The sequence below is a fragment of the Sprattus sprattus genome (assembly GCF_963457725.1).
Source record: "Sprattus sprattus genome assembly, chromosome: 7".
Taxonomy (NCBI): Eukaryota; Metazoa; Chordata; class Actinopteri; order Clupeiformes; family Clupeidae; genus Sprattus; species Sprattus sprattus.
The window spans coordinates 8,812,637-8,834,064 of NC_137926.1; the positions used below are offsets into that span (position 1 = coordinate 8,812,637).

Genomic DNA, 21,428 nt, shown 5'->3' on the forward strand with positions numbered 1-21,428 from the left:
ACACATATCGTCCTTCTCAAACAGTAGGTGGACATCCACATTCAACCCTATTGTCATTCGCCTGATTCATGGAATTTGTGGCAAAGGTAGTGGTGGCGCCCCTCTGCACACGACCCTACTTCCGTTTTAGAGGATTCATTGTTGGGAAGTGAACTTCTGCTGGCCGTGTCTGCGCTCGGTCTGTATTGTGGGCAGAACAAACAAATTGCAACTGAATCACTTTGCGCTCGTTCTGTAGCTTGTGGCGCTGGTGTTTTTCCATCATCTCTTCACCCGAATAGGCTATTTGAACTAAGGACATCGTGTGCAGATCAGGGGGACACTTTACAAAAGATGAACTGTTAAATGTTACAAAAAAAAAAAAAGTCTAGTTCCGATGCCAATATTTTCGGCTGTTGTTGTACAGGCTTTATATAATATTGTAATAAAATTCAAACGGTGATTTAAGTTAGACATGACTAGGCTAGTCCTATATAAAACCATTGACATCCCCACAATTATTTTATACCTCAGAATTGTTTGTTTGGTTGTATTGTAAATTAGGTTTATAGGCTGTAATCAGATATAGCCTCAAAGTTTTGAAGATTTTAACAGTCTAAAAGCTGAACTGACAATTACGTCACACAGTCAGCTGAGACCTGACAATGAGGGTATGTTCACGAAGTCCGGCAGTTTGGCTGTCAGCACATTGTGTTTGATCGTGATTAAAAAAAGTACACATATTCAAAACATATGCACCCCATCTATCTTCAAGAACAGTATATGGAAATGAACATAGAATGCACATTTTGAACATCCATTGGCTTTGAACAATGTAGCAGGTGGTTTATCCGATTTGTGTAGCTTTTTAGTCCGCTCAATTGGGTTAGTGAACACGCCCTGAGAAAGCCCTCTGGTGGCTTGAACTTACTTGAACACATCATTGCCTGCATCCACATAGTCTGCCAACTTATTCCTGCCTTCCTTTGGAAGCTTGGTAAGATTATTTTATTAATCGAACGGAATAGCAAAGTATAAATGCAAATGAGCTCAACATTAGCGTGCAAGACATTTTGATGTAACGTTCGCTGAAAATTTGTCAGCTGATTAGCTAGCTCTCCGCAGCTGAGCTAGCTCGATTAGCATAGCTCAGTTAACATTTGCAGTTTTAGAATGCACCATGTAACTACTTTAGCTAATTTTGGCAGTCGAAATTGTTCACTAGCTACTGCGTTTATACGTGTACAACCTCCAGGTGTTTTAAAACATGCAAAATATACTACAATTGAACAACTATACTGGCTAACGTAGGGTGAAGATGAAAAGCAAAAAAACAGGGATTAGAGCAGAAGCTTTGGCAAGCGGCCCTGCGTTGCTAAGTAACGAACACCTTTACTGAGCGCAGAGCTCAAGTAAGCGCATTATAACATTAAGGCAGCTCGCTAGATCAAACTGTAGTAGGGCCCTATGAAATCCGTATTATTTTTTGCCAAATTCGTTTTATTATTAGCCAGATTATATGTTTTCCACTTGATTTTTTTCTTCTAGATTAGGGTTTATCACTTAAATGATCATCAAATCATACGTCAAATCAAAATGTACTCAGGACATAGGCTACTGTGCTTTTACACATCTTTCAAATCTGCCTTAGTGATGACCTAAGTATGTTGTAATAGAGTACGGAGTGTGGGGTAGAAATGCTAAACCCCTAAGACTACAAATACAGTTTAATTACTGTCATTTTCAATTTGATTGTATAGAATGAAATAACTGCAAACATATTTTGGAGGGAGATTACCTTCCGGGTTCCTGCTACAAGACTACTGAATCCAAGTGTGTTATGATAGTCTAAGATGTACAATATACAGTATATTGTACATCTTCATTCTAAGAATATTCAGACATAGCCTATCGCTGATATCATAGGGTCTTACATTACAAGTCTGTAGCTAGCACGCTAACTAAACTTGAAGCGTCCTGTCGTTCTCTGTAAGCAGGTCAGAGCCTATTTGGAACATTCAGCTGAGAACGTCCAAAACAGCATGGGAGCCTAGGAAGGAACCCTTTGGATGCTTAGTAGCTAGCAACAATTGAGCTACAGGATTGAATATGGAGCCACTCACATAGCCTAGCAGTTGGCTTTACTCAAATACTGCTAGGTTACATGATAATTATGCACGTCGCCAGATCATTCTCTGTGTAAATTAAAGCCCATGATGTTTGATTCGCTGACCTGCCAGTCACATTGTTGAAAGAAGATAATTAGCACAATGCTATTTGTACTTTAACACTAGTTGATTTTTCTGTGCTTTTAGGGGGTGCCATCATGTTGGTGCCAATCTTTACCCTCAAATTGAACCACAAAGTCAACCCCCGCATGGTGACAATGGGCAAATTTGACGGCATCCATCCATGTCTCACAGCGGCCACGCAAGCTGGGAAGGTACTGTTGGGTTAAAATATGGGGACAATTTGTTTTATCAGTTACCCTGTTCAAAATTGTATGGAAAATGATGGTGTGAATGACATAAGTTTGATGTATTGGCATATACCTTTCCCTACCGTTTACACTAAAGCTGAAACCCCTAGCTATATCTGCAATAGGTCCACACCAACCTCCCCTCACTGTTACTGTGATTACATTCTCAACCCAGGTGTTCATCCATAACCCCCACACGCGAGGCCAAAGACAGGTGGCCCATCGTCTGAGCCAGAGCGCCCAGGACTCCGACATCTCGCTCCTTAACATCAACCAGGCCGTCAGCTGCCTCACTGCTGGCTCTCTGGGACCCAACACCACTGGAGACACTCTACTGGTGGGCTCTCAGACAAACCTGCTGGCCTACGATGTTCACGACAATGCTGATATCTTCTACAGAGAGGTGAGGGAGTGTCTTTAAATACTTCTGATTAGGAAATGCAGTGTGTTATATTTCAAAAATATTTCTGGAGTGGTGTCTTTCGAGCTGCTATTGGCCTCTTAAAGCAGCAATACGGAGTTCTGTTTCAAAACTAGTAAGCTATCTACCTAAAAGGCATGCAAAAACCTTGCAAACACCACCAACAGCCCAGCTGACACTGATTGAAGCTTGCCAACACACTAACTGGTGTCTTTTGGCAGTTTAGCTGGCAATGTCATGTGTGTGAAAGCTTAATTTCTTCAAGCTTTGCTGGGTGTACCAGCCCGTTACATAGAACTACATAGGGCATATCCTGGATGGCTAGTGGGAAGGACACAGGTGTTTATCTGCCCTTCACATGACCATATGCTATCAAAATGAATTTGACGATGGTACTAAAACTAGTTGCGTATAAAACCATATCTCAAAAAGTGTCAAAGTGTTGCATAGTGTTACTTTAAAGGCTGGCGGGAAGCCCCCCTCTAGATATCTCCAAGATCTATTGAGTTCGGTCTTTGGTTTTCCATTTTCTGATTGCATATGTGTATTAATAATGGTTAATAATACAGCTTAATACGTTGTGTAAATTGTCTCTTTGGACCTTTGCAGGTAACAGATGGGGCAAACGCGATTGTTTTGGGGAAGCTGGGGGAAATCCCATACCCCCTGGCCATCATCGGAGGGAACTGTGCCCTGCAAGGTTTTGACTATGAGGGGAACGACCAGTTCTGGACGGTATGATGCATTTCTGCTCCAGTGTTTGAAGACTTTTGTTTCACAGAATATATTACAGAAAACATCCGCACAAATTTGTTATTTTGGTGTGTGAGATAAATTATGTTGCTTTCATACAGCTTGCTTATAGTATTATTTCTGGCTTGCTGTCACAATATAGTTCTAAAGGCAGAATGAAAAAAAAAATGCTTTTGGTTTTTCAAAACTCTACCCATTTAATCTATTTTGTGCATTGTGTTTCTTTGCCTTGTGGTAGTGAGCAAGTTCTTGCCCTGTAGGGAACTTACGTTTGCAAGTCATGGTCATGTGTAGTTTATGAGAGAGAACATAACTTAAATGTGCAATTCATGGCTGTGTGTAGTTAATGAGAGAACTTAAATTACATCTGCAAGTCATGGCTGTGGGTAGTTAATGAGAGAAAACTTAAATTACATCTGCAATTCATGGCTGTGTGTAGTTAATGAGAGAAAACTGCAAGTCATGGCTGTGGGTAGTTTATGAGCGGGAACTTGGTCATTACCAGGTTACAACATACCATTTACTCGAGGGTCCGTGGAGTTCAGCCTGTCAACTTTAGGGTGACAGATTTGGTGACTGATCTGGTTCCACAAACCAAACAAACAAACAGAGAAACTTTTTATAATAAGCCTAATACCTTAATTTTCCTTTAGTTAAACCTTTGAAAATATTCATATTGTAGTCTGTTTGTGTGCATGTATTTATTCTAAATAAACACTTAAATTCTGGATTGTGCTTTTGATTGTAGCCATAAAGCAAATGTATGCTTCATGAGAAGTCTCCAGAAACATGTTGTGAAACCCCACAATCATAAAACTCTGAGATAACAGTTTTCACATGGCTTCAGGTCACTGGAGATAACGTGCGGTCTGTGGCGCTGTTTGACTTCACTGGCGACGGGAAGAATGAGGTGTGTTTTCAGGGTCATAGACGTTTGGACAATAGATTTCTCTCAAATGCATCTTGTATGGTGTGTGGAAATTCTATACACGTTTCTGATGCTGTTTTCATTTCAGCTTCTTGTTGGATCTGAAGACTTTGACATCAGAGTCTTTAAAGAGGATGAGTTGGTGTCTGAGATGTCAGAAAATGAGGTACTGTTTTGCTTAAAGCAATGTGTTCAAAGACAGTCTTTCACTTCTCTGTGGGAGGCCTCATTGTGCTGTTCTCATGGGAAGAGGAGACAATGAGTTCGTCTTGTCTCTGCTGTGTCCCTGCAGACCGTCACGTCCCTGTGTCACATGCATGGCAGCAGATTCGGTTATGCACTGGCCAACGGCACTGTGGGAGTTTATGACCGCACTGCCCGCTACTGGAGAATCAAGGTACTGCAGCGCTGTGGAACTTCCTGTTCTTTTCAAGAACGTTCTGGTGTATCTTGCGTAATCCAGGAATCATTGGAATAAACAAATCAGTTTTGTAATACACACATCCAAACAACTAGACACACCATGTGATTGCTGTTAATTTCTTATAAATAATTTCTTAAAATTGTAAAAAATGACATGGTCTATTTGTCATGTACTGGTCAAAGATGATGAGTAAGCCTTCCCCTCTCTCACATGTGTAGTCCAAAAACCACGCTATGAGCATCCACGCTTTTGACCTCAATGCTGACGGAGTCGAGGAACTCATCACTGGGTGGTCCAATGGGAAGGTAAGACTGTCCATGTGTCTGTCTATGTGCGAGATGCAATGGCGTATGCATCATTGATATTCTTCAGACGTGACTTTAAAAGATAGAATAATTGGTGATTTAGTTTAGATAAAGTAAATGGTGTATTTATTAGAGTCAAGTAAAGTGAGTATATACAATATATGCAATGCTGATGATGAGACAAAAGCAATCAAGGCCTTGACATAGTGCCAAACTATTTTGACATCCTCATAAAAAAAATATCCTGGCCTTAACTGTATCATCAAGTGGTATTGATGGATGGTAACGTTTTTGGATTTTATATGGACTGATTAGATTTTCCATGCACAGACAGAATCAACATGTCCTGCCCAGTGTGCATGCGGTAACTAGGCTTCATGTTCCATGTAGATTGATGCACGCAGTGACCGGACAGGAGAGGTGATCTTCAAGGATAACTTCTCGTCCTCTGTGGCTGGAGTGGTGGAGGGGGACTACCGTATGGACGGACAGATCCAGCTCATCTGCTCCTCTGTGGAGGGAGAGGGTAAAAAGAAGACCTCTCATTCCTTTGTGTACCATTGGCGAAAGACGCTTCAGAAATTATTTGATCATGTCCGTACTATGAAGTATGGACTTATATCAGCATAAAAGCACTTTTAGAATACTATAGATTTGTACAATGAGTTTTAAATGATCTAGTGACTGATGTGTGTGTGTGTGTGTGTGTGTGTGTGTGTGTGTGTGTGTGTGTGTGTGTGTGTGTGTGTGTGTGTTGCGTTCTAGTGCGTGGCTACCTGCCAGCCAGTAAGGAGATGAAGGGGAACCTAATGGACTCCAGTGCGGAGCAGGACCTGATACGAGAGCTGAGCCAACGCAAACAGAACCTCTTACTGGAGCTGCGAAACTATGACGAGAACGCCAAGGTACACCAACACACACACACACACACAGAGATTCAGAGACACACACTTACACTTGAGGACAACGCCAAGGTACACCAACACACAGATACACAGACACACACTTACAAACACTTGAGGGAGAGTTGAAAAAAAAAGGTCATATCATTTCTTAACATTTTGTCAACTGTAGTCAGCTGGTGTGTGTTTTAAGTATAACAGTTGGATATGTGTCCAGTTGTCTTGTAGCATGTGGTGCACACAAGCCAAAAGCAAGAATCTGCTCAGTGCTCTGTGATTTTATGTCAATATTTTTGCAACGTGCACTTGGTTAATGGTGTCATGTAAAGTTTGTTTAGCTAAAGTCAGTCAAATAAAGGTTTGTTTCCTTGTGTTCTAGGAACGTTTTCCCTGTAGCAGTGCTGTTAACAGACATGTTTACAAGCATGTGGTTTTAAGTACGCAACTGTTTGCTAATAGGGCTCAGGCAGGACCCATATGGCTACTTCAAAAGAATGCGCTTCCACCAAAGAAGTGTGGTATTGTGTAACACTGAAACGCACCATTAACAACATTTCATTCTGATAACAACAGTGTTTATGTTTTGGTGTCCCAATATTTTACTATTTGCGGTTGCCAAATACATTCTCTAACACCAAGACCGGGCGGGCATGGAAACAGGCACATTTGTGGAGAGACAAGAGGGAAAATCCTACCCAGTGCTTTAAGCCAACTGTGTGAATGTGTGCCAATTAGGTCAAAATAACAATAAGGTAATAATTAGTTGAATTGGTCAGCGCTGCACAACGGTAGTGGGTAAAACAAGGCAGGAGTCTTGGACCTGGAATAGACATGTCACATGCACTGCACACACACACACACACACACACACACACACACACACACACACACACATACAGAAATCCTGAGGGTCCTGATCAACCATAATATTTTCACAACCTCGGGCATGCATGAACCAACCAGCCAACTAAAGTACTTCCAAGATCCACGCATGCACTGACTTGCCTCAATGTAGAGATTGAAGGGTGTGGTTGTGCTTGGTCTGGCTTGGGCAAAACAATATCCAAGCTTTTTATACTTAGACAAAGCAGCTCAAAATGAGCAGTTACCAAGACATAACGTGTCCGAAGCCTCCCCTGCTGGCGTGTTGACTCCCATGTCATTTGTAGGTTGCTGAGTCTGTGACAGTGGTCCACGAGGTAGAGAAGTCGTCTAGTAATCAGAAGGTTGCTAGTTCGATTCCCTGTCGAAGCGTCCTTGAGCAAGACACTGAACCCCTAATTGCTACTGATGTGCAGTGCGCCATCAGTGTATACATCCTTGTAAGTCGCTTTGGATAAAAGCGTCTGCTAAATGACTAAATGTAAACTGTAAATGTTCTCTGCTCTGCTACCAGGCCACTCCAGGAGTCTCTGAGGGGGACTCGGGGATGGGCGTCATCCCGGCCAACACCCAGCTCCAGACCGCCCTCGCCGTCCGCGCCGCTACGGAAAGCCAGAGGGCCCACATAGAGCTGAGCATCTCAACCCCAAATGGTACTGGCTGGCAGTACCAATCTCCGGAAGACACTCCCGCTGAAGACAATGCAAGTCAAGCACGTCTCGTTTTTTTCCCAGAAACCATCATCCGAGCCGTGCTGATCTTTGCAGAGGGCATTTTCGAAGGGGAGAGCCACGTGGTGCACCCGAGTGCCCAGAATCTGTCTGGGTGTGTCCGCGTACCTATCATCCCACCTAAAGACATCCCCGTAGACCTGCACGTCAAAGCCTTTGTGGGGGGGAAAAGCAGGTGAGGATCTAGCTACAATCACCACTGCTTTCATCTTCTGTGTGCAAACAAACCCATCAACTGGTTTCATCCATATCGTTATGGTTGATCCATATAGAATAGATAAGAATGGAATGGAATAGAGTATCCAGTTACCTCCAACCAAGATAGGAAATTAATCTTTGTTCTCATCTCAGACAGTTCAATATCAGAGCACATGTAAAAAAATAACAAGTATTCTGATACTGTGAGGCAATCCAATACCACCGTTTAGTTCTACCTGTTCATTTTCTACTGACCATGTTTCCCTGTTCAGCACACAGTTTCATGTGTTTGAGATCACCCGGCAACTACCTCGCTTCTCTATGTATGACCTCACTGTGGACCCCGACGCCCCTCAGCCCACAGGGCGCGTGACCTTCGGCATCAATGATCGCCCGCAGAGGGTGAGCACATGCATGTATAAACACACACACACACACACACACACTCACACAGACACACACGCACGCAGACATTCACACACACAGACACACACACAGACACACATACATAGACACACACACACACAGACAAACACACACACACAGACAAACACACACACACACAAACACACACACACACACAAACACACACACACACACACACACACACACACACACACACAGACACACACATACACACACACGTCACACACACACACACACACAAATGGAAATATACAGACTTCTTGCCAATTAACTGACTGAGCATTTAGCTCGCCCTTTGTCAGTCTCTTCTACGGCCCACTCCGATAATAAAATGGCGGATTTTGACCAGGCCCACACACACACACGCTTGTGTCTTGAAATGACATTTGACTCTAGAGCCTCTTAGGTGTGTGGGAGTGACTGCTGTTCTGTGCCCGTGTGATTGGTCAGGTGGTCATGTGGCTGAACCAGAACTTCCTGCTGCCAGAAGGGATCGAAAGTCCAGACGTGACCCTCACGTGTTTGCGTGGGGGAGGGCTGCTCAGCATCAGCATGGAGTCAAATGGAGAGGTTTGTGTGTGTGTGTGTGTGTGTGTGTGTGTGTGTGTGTGTGTGTGTGTGTGTGTGTGTGAGTGTGTGTGTGCGTGTGTGTGTACGTGCGTGCGTGCGTGTGCGCGTGTTCAGGGATGAGACCAGGCTACTAGTGTGAGAATTAAATCAGTTTGGACCTCGTGAGGGAACCCATGTCCCTCCCTCTCGTTTCCTGTCTGATCTTCACCTTCCTATCGAGCAAAATGAAACTTAAAAAATAAGAAGGGAGAGGGAAGTGGACCATGTGTCACGCTGTGACTGTGTCATGTATATACTTTTTGGGCTGTATGTGCACTGTACATTAATTGTGACTAATGTCCCTCTTTCCCGTCAGATCACACTTAATACAGACGACATTGACCTGGCAGGAGATCTCGTCCAATCACTCACCTCCTTTTTAGCCATTGAAGACCTGCAGGCAGAGGCAGACTTCCCTAGCTACTTTCAGGAGCTCAGGACCACCCTCACAGAGGTGTGTGTGTGTGTGTGTGTGTGTGTGTGTGGGGAGTGTGTGAGTGTGAGTGTGAGTGTGAGTGTGAGTGTGAGCGTGAGTGTGAGTGCGTGTCTTTGTGTCTGTGATTATAACACCATGTGCTGTATATTGTATGTAACCACTATTGATCCAGTATGCAGTCTTTTGTAAGTAATAGTGAGTAGTTGAGAGCAGTATTCTGGTTGCTTCGCACCTAGACTTGGGGAAAGCCCCCTGAGTGTGTTTGGTACGGAAGGCTGAGGGCTGGGCTCAAGGCTGGGCTGAAGGCCCTTAAAGCTGCAGCTGCTCTTCAGACTCAACCCGGCAAATGTCAAGCATCCAAAACACTGCTCCTGATCCATTCTACCACTGGAAAACAAACATAACAAGAAAACAGGAAGGCTTATCTGTTTTTGTAGATGGATGAGCAACACTCTGTTTAATCTAAAATGTTACACCCAGCACCCGAACCACTCTTCAACCCTGGCTTTATGAATTTTCCTGTAGGTCCATTAATAGTGGTCACTCTTACGTGTTGTTTTTGTAGGTGGACGAGTTCCACTCTGTTCACCAGAAGCTCACGGCCGCCATTGCAGACCATTCCAACCACATCCGCAACATGCTGGTGCAGGCGGAGGACGCCAGGCTCATGGGAGACATGTGAGTGCCTCGCAGGGTTCCCCACTTCAGCAGGGTTCCCCACCTGGGCAGGGTTCCCCACTTCAGCAGGGTTCCCCACCTGGGCAGGGTTCCTCACCTCAGCAGGGTTCCCCACTTCAGCAGGGTTCCCCACCTGGGCAGGGTTCCTCACCTCAGCAGGGTTATCCACCTGGGCAGGGTTCCTCACCTCAGCAGGGTTCCCCACTTCAGCAGGGTTCCCCACCTGGGCAGGGTTCCTCACCTCAGCAGGGTTCCTCACCTCAGCAGGGTTCCTCACCTCAGCAGGGTTCTCCACTTCAGCAGGGTTCCTCACCTCAGCAGGGTTCCTCACCTCAGCAGGGTTCCTCACCTCAGCAGGGTTCCTCACCTCAGCAGGGTTCTCTACTTCAGCAGGGTTCTCCACTTCAGCAGGGTTCTCCACGTCAGCAGGAATCGGGCATTAATAGCGGTCCAACTAAACAAGCACAGGCAACTAAGGCACTCTTTGGTGGAGATTTAAAATCCCTTTAGTTTCGTCTAAGAGGCCGTTACATGTCAGAGTCCTGAACCCTTTGAAAATATGCCGTTCTTAATAAAGACATTTTATGTGCCACAGTTAACTTTTTACCTTTAATTTGGTTTGCCTAAATATCTCTTTTTTTTCTCTCTCTCTCATTCCCTCCCTCTCTCTACACATCTGTTTTCTCCTGTGTCTGTTATTGTGCAGGAGGACCATGAAGAAGCGATACATCGAACTCTACGACCTCAACAGGGACCTGATCAACGAGTACAAGATCCGCTCCAACAACCACAACGCGCTGCTCGCCTGTCTCAAGTCTGTCAACCAAGCCATACAGCGAGCAGGACGACTGAGAGGTGTGTGTGAGGGTTAGGACATAGGGGTCGTCAGGACAACTGAGAGGTGTGTGTGAGGGTTAGGACATAGGGGTTGTCAGGGCGACTGAGAGGTGTGTGAGGGTTAGGACATAGGGGTCGTCAGGGCGACTGAGAGGTGTGTGTGAGGGTTAGGACATAGGGGTCATCAGGACAACTGAGAGGTGTGTGTGAGGGTTAGGACATAGGGGTTGTCAGGGCGACTGAGAGGTGTGTGAGGGTTAGGACATAGGGGTCGTCAGGGCGACTGAGAGGTGTGTGTGAGGGTTAGGACATAGGGGTCGTCAGGACAACTGAGAGGTGTGTGTGAGGGTTAGGACATAAGGGTTGTCAGGGCGACTGAGAGGTGTGTGTGGGTTAGGACATAGGGGTCGTCAGGACAACTGAGAGGTGTGTGTGAGGGTTAGGACATAGGGGTCGTCAGGACAACTGAGAGGTGTGTGTGAGGGTTAGGACATAGGGGTTGTCAGGACAACTGAGAGGTGTGTGAGGGTTAGGACATAGGGGTCGTCAGGACAACTGAGAGGTGTGTGTGAGGGTTAGGACATAGGGGTCGTCAGGACAACTGAGAGGTGTGTGTGAGGGTTAGGACATAGGGGTTGTCAGGACAACTGAGAGGTGTGTGTGAGGGTTAGGACATAGGGGTCGTCAGGACAACTGAGAGGTGTGTGTGAGGGTTAGGACATAGGGGTTGTCAGGACAACTGAGAGGTGTGTGTGAGGGTTAGGACATAGGGGTCGTCAGGACAACTGAGAGGTGTGTGTGAGGGTTAGGACATAGGGGTCGTCAGGACAACTGAGAGGTGTGTGTGAGGGTTAGGACATAGGGGTCGTCAGGACAACTGAGAGGTGTGTGTGAGGGTTAGGACATAGGGGTCGTCAGGACAACTGAGAGGTGTGTGTGAGGGTTAGGACATAGGGGTCGTCAGGACAACTGAGAGGTGTGTGTGAGGGTTAAGCCATAAAGCGAGCAGGACGACTAAGAGGTGTGTGTGAGGGTTAGGACATGGGGGTCGTCAGGACGACTGAGAGGTGTGTGTGAGGGTTAGGACAGAGGGGTCGTCAGGGCGACTGAGAGGTGTGTGAGGGATAGGACATAGGGGTCGTCAGGGCGACTGAGAGGTGTGTGTGAGGGATAGGACATAGGGGTCGTCAGGGTGACTGAGAGGTGTGTGAGGGTTAGGACATGGGGTCTGCACATGCTTACTTTTGGTTACATTCGTTCCTTTAGTAGTCTCTTGTATAGAAAGCTACTCAGACAACAGGTAGGGCTTATCCTTTACCGTGAATCAAACGTATGACTGTGATGGTTGTTGTTAGCACTTTACCCTTCCAGTCAAGCGATAGGTGCACGTATTGCTTGTGGTTAAAATCACCAGGTGTGGTTTCTGTGTCTTGAGTGTGATCCTGCTTTGTCTCTCTCAGTGGGAAAACCGAAGAACCAGGTCATCTCTGCGTGTCGAGACGCCATAAAGAACAATAACGTCAACGCCCTTTTCAAAATCATGAAAGCGGGAACGGCCTCCAGCTAAGGCTCCCCCCCCCATCGACTGATCTCCACCCAGGGCTGGTTCCCATTGCAATATTGTTACACTACAAATCATTGGTAAAGCTCTCTTCCTCCCTCCCTCCCTCCATCCATCCATCTTTCTATCCATCTATCCATCCATCCATCTCTCTATCCATCCATCCCTCCATCCCTACCCCCATCCATCCTTCTATCCATCCATCCATCTCTATCCATCCATCAATCCCTCCCTCCATCCATCTTTCTATTCATCTATCCATCCCTACATCCATCCCTACATCCATCTTTCTTTCCATCTATCCATCCATCCTTCTCTCTATCCCTCCCTCTCTCTCCCTCCATCCATCTTTCTATCCATCTATCCATCCATCCTTCTCTCTATCCATCCCTCCCTCTCTCCCTTCTCGCTCTTTTCCTCGCTCTCAGTACTAATCATTGTAGAGCAAGGATGTTTCTGGGTAGCAAGGCTCCAGGGAGGGAACCACAAGGAAAAGATTGTTTGTATGTTTGTCCATGTCACCTTAAGCCTTGAGGAAGGATGGGTTATGGGTTCATGACGGATGATCAATAGAGCACTACTTGATTACTTGTTAAGGGAAAATCTGTTGTCGGAAGACAGAGGGGAAATCTCGGCACAACTTTTTTTTATAGGATAAAGTGTATGAATAATGGTACGGTGAAGTTGTAAATGTAATTTTAGCCAAAGGAATATATACTTTTCCACTGTTTACAAGATAATTGTGTGGTGTGTTATTTATACATGTACTTTTACAGTTTGTAAATAGAGGGAGTCAATGTTACACTGTTTGTGGATTCTTTGAATAATAATAAAAAAATACTGTGTGAAACCACGTCTTTTTTCTTTCCCTATTCCTAGACTCGCAGAACAATGTGCATGTGTTGGCGCCGAACTTTTTTTGTGTGTGTGGGGGGGGATTCACTGGGACTGTAATTGTTCCACTATGAATGTAGTGGGGGCACGACACGTTGTACATATGCTGGAGGAAAGCCAAGACATCAATCACCGCGCAAGCGTACAGCCCGACAAGCCATTCCCATGCGCGGGCTCTTTCGCCGTGTCTCTGGGCGCGCGACTGGATCTGCTGCGCTGGCATCTGGCTCGCAAGCACATCCAACAGACTCCCGGGTGCGTCACGTGAGCATGGGGGAAAGAACACTCCGTTAAAATATGCGAGCGTCCAAAAACCAGCACATTTCGTTCTAGGGGGAATAAGCTCCACATGCAACGTTAGTGGCTAGTTAATCGCTATAAGGATGTGCAGGCACTCTCCGTCTTTTATTCAGCAAGTTTCAGTACTTTAAGGTTCTTCTTGGATATCCACATTCTGAACGTGCAGATTTAATATAGAAACCAGATGTTCGGTTTTGGCAGTTGCAATCTGTAATTACTTGGTGACGTTTGCCGATTTTGGTAAGTGTTGGGAATGACCAGCTTCTCGGATTGCATGCAGTTTCTGATAAGAACATGTGATGCAGAAATGCTGTTAAGCGTATGACATCACATACAAAGATGAATAACTGTGATGGATGTTGACTCACAACATGAGAGAGTTTCTTGGGTTGTATACTTGTCAATCCAGAAAGGGATGTGTGAGCATGCAAAAACTTTTCTAGCTTTATATGCACAAGCGATTCCACATTTCGGGAAAGTAATTATACTTTAAGCATTTGCCTATTATGCTATATAGCAACTTTTCCCCCTGCTTATTTGAATTCCTTGTTTATAGACACACGGTCACATTATATGTCACTGTTGTATGCTGTCCAATGACTTTAATATTTTAAATCAAAAGAGAAAATATAAGAACACTCTGTTCTCCTCCATGCGATTGCATTTTTTTTTTCATTTCGACAAATCTTACTTATTCTTACATAACATCAGACCCGCCCCCTTAATTATTCTCTTTTCCTAACATGGAATACTGTGCAGCGAGATTTTGAGAGACGTTGTGATGTAGTCATAATGTTCTGTATACTCGTGGCGGTACATTCAGTTTATGTAGAGGGAGACGTATGATACACAGTGCATGCGATGACTTTATCTGGGCGGAGGTGTGTCGCCTCCGAGTTATGAGTGGCGGTAGGCTACTGGCGAAGAAGTTACAAACTACATCTATGTAAAGATGCCTAATGAAAAGACTGACTGATTACGTCAGAATAGTGGTAAGAGACGCGTTTACATTAAAGCCTCCCATTTTGCAAGCGCATGGCAGATAAAACTGGACTCTTGAATCTGGCCCTAAAAATGGCGCAAAACTGCGTCAGATTCGTCCCTTAGTCTGCCAACATCTGTTTATATTGTACCACACATGCCTGAATAATGTTTGTATATTACTGAGACGGCAAATGTAGCACTAACATTGCAGCCTATACCCCAAGTGGAAATTTTAAACTTAACTTAATGGTATATTTCCATTCACAGGAAAAATATTGATCTCAGAGACGTGTGATACAGAGCAACAACAAACATGGAATACTATGTTTGCATCTCAGAGCCTGGTGAATGAACCAAAAGAGATATCTGATGTCTTGGTCATGAGACATTAGATGGCTGGACTTGGGGGCTGTTCTTCTCGATACCCCAGGAGTTGCAGTAGCGGTGCAGTGAATGGAAATAAGGGAACAGTTAGGAGCCCATCCGGATTTCACTTAATGGAGTCAGCATGTAGCACACATTGACTCAGCCTGACTTCACTTTAAGGAGGCCATAGAGGCACTGTATGGAGAAAGCAATCCATGCTTGAAGAACGGGGCCTTTTTTCCACCAGCGAGGGAGTTTGTTAGTGGGGCCACAATGAGAAGGATTCACCTAAAAGGCGACGTGGTTTGCACCGTCGCCCTGTTGATGCTGTTCTGTCTCTTGTTGTACGCCCACCACAGCCTTACTCCATTTTGGGAGAGCTGGCAGTTGGAACAGGGCGCACCCAGCTCTCGCTCCCTTCTGGGTGCTACGCCGGATAACCAAGACAATGGGCAGGCCCTTACCAAACCTTCAGACTTACCGCGGTGCAAGCCGGAGCCTGAGGCCCGGTCGATGTCCCAGACACAGCCGAAAGCCAAACCTCAGGCCAAATCCAAACCACACGGGAAAACAAAATCCCAATCTAAGGCCAAGGCGAAAGGTGGGGTTAAAAAAGCTCCACCCACTAAGACTGCAGTGGGGCCGACCCTCGCCCCCTTCGACTTCGACGACTATCTCCGCAAGAAGGACAACCGAAATTTCAGGATGATGATCGATCAGCCTGACAAATGCGGACGCCCCGGTGAGGCTCCTCCTTACCTGCTCGTCGCCGTGAAGTCGGTGGCGGCTGACTTCGAGAAGAGGCAGGTGGTGCGGCGCACCTGGGGCCGAGAGGGCGTCATCCAGGAAGGAATCGACATCAAGACGGTCTTCCTGCTGGGGGTGCCGAGGAATCGGACCTCGCTGCCGCTGTGGGACCGGCTGTTGGCGTACGAGAGCGCCACCTTCAGGGACATTCTCCTCTGGGACTTCGAGGACACGTTCTTCAATCTCACCCTCAAAGAGACGCACTTCCTGGGGTGGGTGAACAGCAGCTGCGCCGGGATCAAGTTCATCTTCAAGGGCGACGCCGACGTCTACGTGAACGTGGAGAACATCCTGGAGATGCTACGCGGCCAGGACGACCACAAGGACCTCTTCGTGGGAGACATCATCGTACGCGCCCGGCCCATACGCCGGCGCAGCAGCAAGTACTTTGTGCCCGAGTCTGTGTACGGCCAGGGTGTGTACCCGTCCTATGCTGGCGGCGGGGGCTTCGTCATGTCAGGCCACACAGCGCTCAGGCTAAACCGGGCATGCCAGGAAGTGGAGCTCTTCCCCATCGACGACGTCTTCCTGGGCATGTGCCTGCTCCGGATCGGCCTTACGCCATCCCGGCACGAGGGCTTCCGTACGTTTGGCATTGTGCGGTCCTCGGCCGCGCCGCACCTACAGACGTTCGACCCCTGCTTCTACCGCGAGCTGATGGTGGTGCACAGCCTGACGGTGCCGCAGATCTGGCTCATGTACAACCTACTCCACGACCCGCACCTCTCATGCCACTCCAATCGGACGCCCACCTCGTGGCCCTTCAAGTGGAGGGACAAGGCCTCGCCTACAGCCAAGGGACAGGCCGATCCAGGGGAGCAAGACTATGGAATGAAAGTGTTTGTGAAACATTGAGTTCGCGACTCCAAAATGGACTATACTGTGAATGTGTTTCTATGATGCAAGGGGTTAAAAACCTAATATTGTGAAAAAATACCGGTTGTGCCAATCAACTTTTCTCCCTCTTGTTCAATATGTTTGCATGTCTGTCATACAAACGTTACTTAAGTGCTGGCTGGTACGAAGAAGTCTATGTTTTGAGTGTGAAGCTAACTGAAGTTAACAGTTTTGTGAACTCGCCCCCTCGAGTAAAATCAAGGGTTTGAGGATTTGCCCCTGCCATTTTGAGATTCATACAAGATGGCGCCAGGGAGTCCCCCAAGAGAGATTCTGGGAGAGTTTTTTTTACTTTCCAGAGGGAAACGGACCCCTAGTTGTATTACGTATTCAAAGAGCTTCAAAGACTCTATGGTAGGATCATTTGGATTCACAAAAGAACCCGGTGAACCTCGTTTACTTTGTTTGCACATATTCAAACTTGGAAAAACTTGAAGGTGCTAGTGCCTGAAAATCTTATCTTTTCTTCGCCATCTTTGAGCTATCAGATGAAATCTTTTTGTCAAGTCAATTTGTTATGAGCGCCATATGGTCCAAGACAGACTTGTGAATCAGAGGCAATTTCTAATGCCAAGAATGTAAGAACCTCAAAATTGCCCAACATTCCAGATGCATGGAACCTGCTGTTACGATGACCTTTATAAATGTATCAGTATTACCTCTGAATAGTCTGCTGTATGTAAATACAAATGTTGAATTCAAAACTCAAAAACACTGAAAAGGTTCCTGGAGAAAGACATATGCATGTAAAACAGTTTTTTCCTTTGAAGAAAATAAATAAAACACGAATGGAAACAAAACATACAAACAACGGGATCCGAATTCTTTCTCAATATTTATTACATCCATGTGTAACACACTGTAACAGGATTTTTTTTTTTTAATGACTCAAAATGCAAAACAAATAGCAGTTTATAGAATTGCAAAAGTTGTGGTTTTAGCACCCTCAACGCATGAGGCCAACCCCACCATCATTTCAGAAGCCAAGAGCTTGATTTTCAGCAGGCCATTGAGAGCCATCACAGCCATTCTTATTGCTTTTTTTCATCATGCCTGATAATATTGATCTGTCACCTATGTGTTCTACAGGCTATCTACACAGGTACAAATCTGAAATATAAAACACCACATTCCAATACATTTTGATTCACAATTTTTAATGAAGGATAATCCCATTTCCAGAAATGGGTAGAACGTACTGGACTCACGCAGAAAAATAATACATTTTAAGGATGGGGGGGGGGGGGGGGGGGGGGCAGGGGATGGGGAGATAGAATATATACTGGGGGGGGGGGGGGGGGTGTTACAATACATAGCATTAATATGCGGCATTACACGTCCATAACTAATTACAATCTTGAGGACAATCATTCATTCATTCATTCCAATGCAAAAACATACATAGAGGATGAACTCATCTGATGAGAATTAAGCATTTCCTCTGCTCCTGTTATGACACACAATCCACCTGAGACTGGGCATCAGTTTCTGCCCATCGCGCGACTAGACACACACACACACAAAACAGTTACATATCTTCTCCAGAACATCACAACAGTGGGTCACACTGTTTATGATCAAACAGGAACAATTTGCCTACGACGTACAGTTAGAAGGTGTTGCGGACAGAAGAACTTTAACACCAGTCTTTGGGAAGTGTCTTGTTATATTCCAATGAAAAACCACAACACCACCAGTACGTGAATCTCAGGTCATAAAAAAGCTGGCAGAGGGACTACTTGTTAGCAAAAGGCAGAGATTTCATGTCCAAACTATTCCATACGCTTTATTGAGTGCCCAGCACCAAAGACACTTACAGCCAACAGAGTAACTGAATTTGCTAATGTAGAAATCAGATAACTGCAAATTAACACAAATCCTGAACGGATTTGGGACACACATGACAGGTTCCACATGACAGAAGTTCAGGAACTCGGTCAAATATCCCATGGTCTTGTCCTTATTCCCTAAAGTGAAATGTTTTTCTGTCTTTTTTTTTGTTTTTTAATCTTTTTTGTTTTTGTTGATGTTGGAGCAAGAGGACTAAGACAGATCAACAGGGTCTATCACATTAGCTTTACATGCTCAGTCAAGCACAATGCAGCTGAAAAACATTTCATTTGATCTTTTTTACAGAGAAGAGAGAGGCTAGTTAGTGGGAGATGAGGCACGGTTTACAGCGGCACGCTAGTAATTTTTTTTCTTCTTCGTTCGACTGTTTTGCTTATTAGAAAAGTGAAGCGCGGGGGCCAAAATGAAATAAAAACAAACAGAGGGAGGGAGAGGGGGAAAGAGAGAAAAAGAAAGAGAGGACTGAGCTGAAGCTCGTCAGAAGGGAAATGTAACAGAATGCATGTAAACTATTAAACAGAGCCAACAGCCTGGCATCTTTGCAAACACAGATTTATACAGTGGTGGGAGACATTGGGCAGTAGTGGAGGAAGTGATGTCATAGTGTGCCACGAAGTAAATCGCTCTGGGAGTGACGTGAAAATGAGTCACCTTCACATGCGGCCTAGTTTCTGCACACAAAACCACACAGAGAACAGGAGGGGCCCATGCTTAGGTCTGTGTGACACACACACACACACACACACACACACACACATACTCTCTCACACACACACACACACACACACACACACACACACAAAAAGGGGCCCAAGTGATGACACATAGTCTGTAGAATTCACAGAGTTTTACGAGGGAATCCTCACCCAAGGCCAGACCCTCCACCTACAGTAATAGCTCACTGTTTCCATGGTTTATTCTGCTGGCTTTAAATCGTGTCCAGCTAGTGGTCAGATGTGCGCTCGCTACAAAGAGAACAGAAGAGCGTGAGCTCCCCCCGTCTGTTTGACCAGAGACAAAAGAGCTCAGACACTGCAATAAGCCTTTACTGCTCCCATATATACACCTACTGTCCACCCACCCAACTCCAAGCAGTACCACCAATCACCTTAGGAACGGAAGAGCCCCAAAGAAAGGAGATACGAGCATTCTATATACACAAGTCTGTACATACACTGAACACCAGCAGAGGGCGCCCTTTTCCCACCTCAAACTACCTGCTACAGATGGAACAGACAGCTGTTTCTTAGTAAAAATCATACGTATGAGAATATTAAAGTTCTGAATGATAAAAGAGCACTAACCCGTCATAAAAGAATCGTATACATACCTATTTTAAAAGTACTTATGCACGGTTAAGAGAGTTAGAATGTAGTCGTTATTAAAAATGGACTTGAGGGAAGGAAGTCTAGGTTAGAGGGAATGTTACCATCTACGGGCTCCAAAGGTCAAGCTCAAATAGGATTTCATTTCTTTTTTTGTTTTGTTATAATAAAGTGAACGGTTTAAACATCTTTGGCTAACATTTTGGCAATGAATGAGAGAACTACAGCTTTAAAAAAAAGAAGAGAGAGAAGAGAGCAATGCAGGTAAGCAATGCTAACTGAGCTATGACAGGGGGGCAGTTGTGAAAGAGGGGGCAGGACAGCGGGCAGATGGGGGAGGACAGCGGGCAGATGGGGAAAGAGAGCGGGCAAACGGAGAAAGACAGCGGGCAGATGGGGGAGGACACGGGGCAGGACAGCGGGCAGATGGGGGAGGACAGCGGGCAGAAGGGGGAGGACAGCGGGCAGAAGGGGGAGGACATGGGGCAGGACAGCGGGCAGATGGGGGAGGACAGCGGGCAGAAGGGGGAGGACAGCGGGCAGAAGGGGGAGGACAGCGGGCAGAAGGGGGAGGACACGGGGCAGACGGAGGAAGACAGCGGGCAGATGGGGGAGGACAGCGGGCAGAAGGGGGAGGACACGGGGCAGACGGAGGAAGACAGCGGGCTGCACGGCTCCTCAGCGGAGTGAAGCATCAGGAAGTAGATCACAGGGAAAAGATAAACAACATCATCAACAGCAACTTTCTTGTGCTCTTCCTCCCTCCTCCCACTCTCTTCATGTCTCACAGAAACAGTCCATTAAACACACGTTTCTCAGTGGAAAAGAGACAATTATCAAGTAAAATAAGATATGTGTGTGTGTGTGTGTGTGTGTGTGTTTGTTTTAGTGCAAATGTTAAAAAAACAACAATGGATAACAAACAAGTCAGCTTTCCTTTGCGAGGAAACATGTAGATAAATGCCAACTCAGGACCTTAAGTAAAGTTAGTGCTTGCACTGCCCTGCAACTGGAGATGACCCGTGCTGTTGACTTGGCCTAAGCGCATGTATGTCTGTGTCTGAGAGTGTGTGAGTGTGTGTGTGTGTGTGTGTGTGTGTGTGTGTGAGAAAGAGGATGCTCAGGTGCCCGACAACACTGCAGCTCATTTGTGCTTGTACTCTTCTGGTTTGTTTTTGCTGCTTCACAAGAAGGAACACTTTCCTGTTCACGTCACACGGACATCTGTGCACATCCTAGTTCCAATGCATTCCCTCTGCATGGCTGTGCAATGATGTGGATTCCTTCTGCATGTCTGCCAAAGGTGTCGTGTCGAAATGCTTGTTACGTCATTTGGTGCGACTTGATGAGAAGGGTTCTTTTTTTTGACACAGACATTTGAAAATGATCTTATAGCTTATTTGTGCGTGTGTGTGTTTATGTATGTATGTGTGTGTGTGTGTGTGTAGGTGAGCA

General features: G+C 45.7%; 2 protein-coding genes across 5 annotated transcripts; both read left to right on the forward strand.

The window, feature by feature from the left end:
• Nucleotides 1–2,294: 2,294 nt before the first annotated feature.
• On the forward strand, nt 2,295–12,815 carry bbs2 (Bardet-Biedl syndrome 2; the record flags this gene model as incomplete). Of its 4 annotated transcripts, none has more annotated exons than XM_080842249.1 (17): nt 2,306–2,422; nt 2,634–2,861; nt 3,489–3,614; nt 4,480–4,542; nt 4,649–4,726; nt 4,853–4,957; nt 5,203–5,289; nt 5,680–5,815; nt 6,055–6,263; nt 7,588–7,726; nt 7,808–7,979; nt 8,275–8,404; nt 8,879–8,998; nt 9,354–9,491; nt 10,039–10,151; nt 10,858–11,006; nt 12,449–12,815. In XM_080842249.1, 17 exons carry the CDS (start codon nt 2,306–2,308, stop codon nt 12,553–12,555), a joined length of 2,217 nt encoding a protein of 738 aa, XP_080698375.1. In that variant the 3' UTR covers nt 12,556–12,815. The 4 variants fall into 4 exon arrangements, with proteins under 4 accessions (XP_080698374.1, XP_080698375.1, XP_080698376.1 ...); XM_080842250.1 differs by having other exon boundaries at nt 6,055–6,194; XM_080842251.1 differs by having other exon boundaries at nt 6,055–6,194; nt 7,597–7,726.
• Nucleotides 12,816–15,366: 2,551 nt separating this feature from the next.
• Nucleotides 15,367–16,755, forward strand: b3gnt9 (UDP-GlcNAc:betaGal beta-1,3-N-acetylglucosaminyltransferase 9; the record flags this gene model as incomplete). The annotated part of the gene is made up of 1 exon (XM_080842264.1): nt 15,367–16,755. The coding sequence occupies one exon, from the start codon at nt 15,367–15,369 to the stop codon at nt 16,753–16,755; it is 1,389 nt and encodes a 462-aa protein (XP_080698390.1).
• Between the last annotated feature and the right edge of the window lie 4,673 nt (nt 16,756–21,428).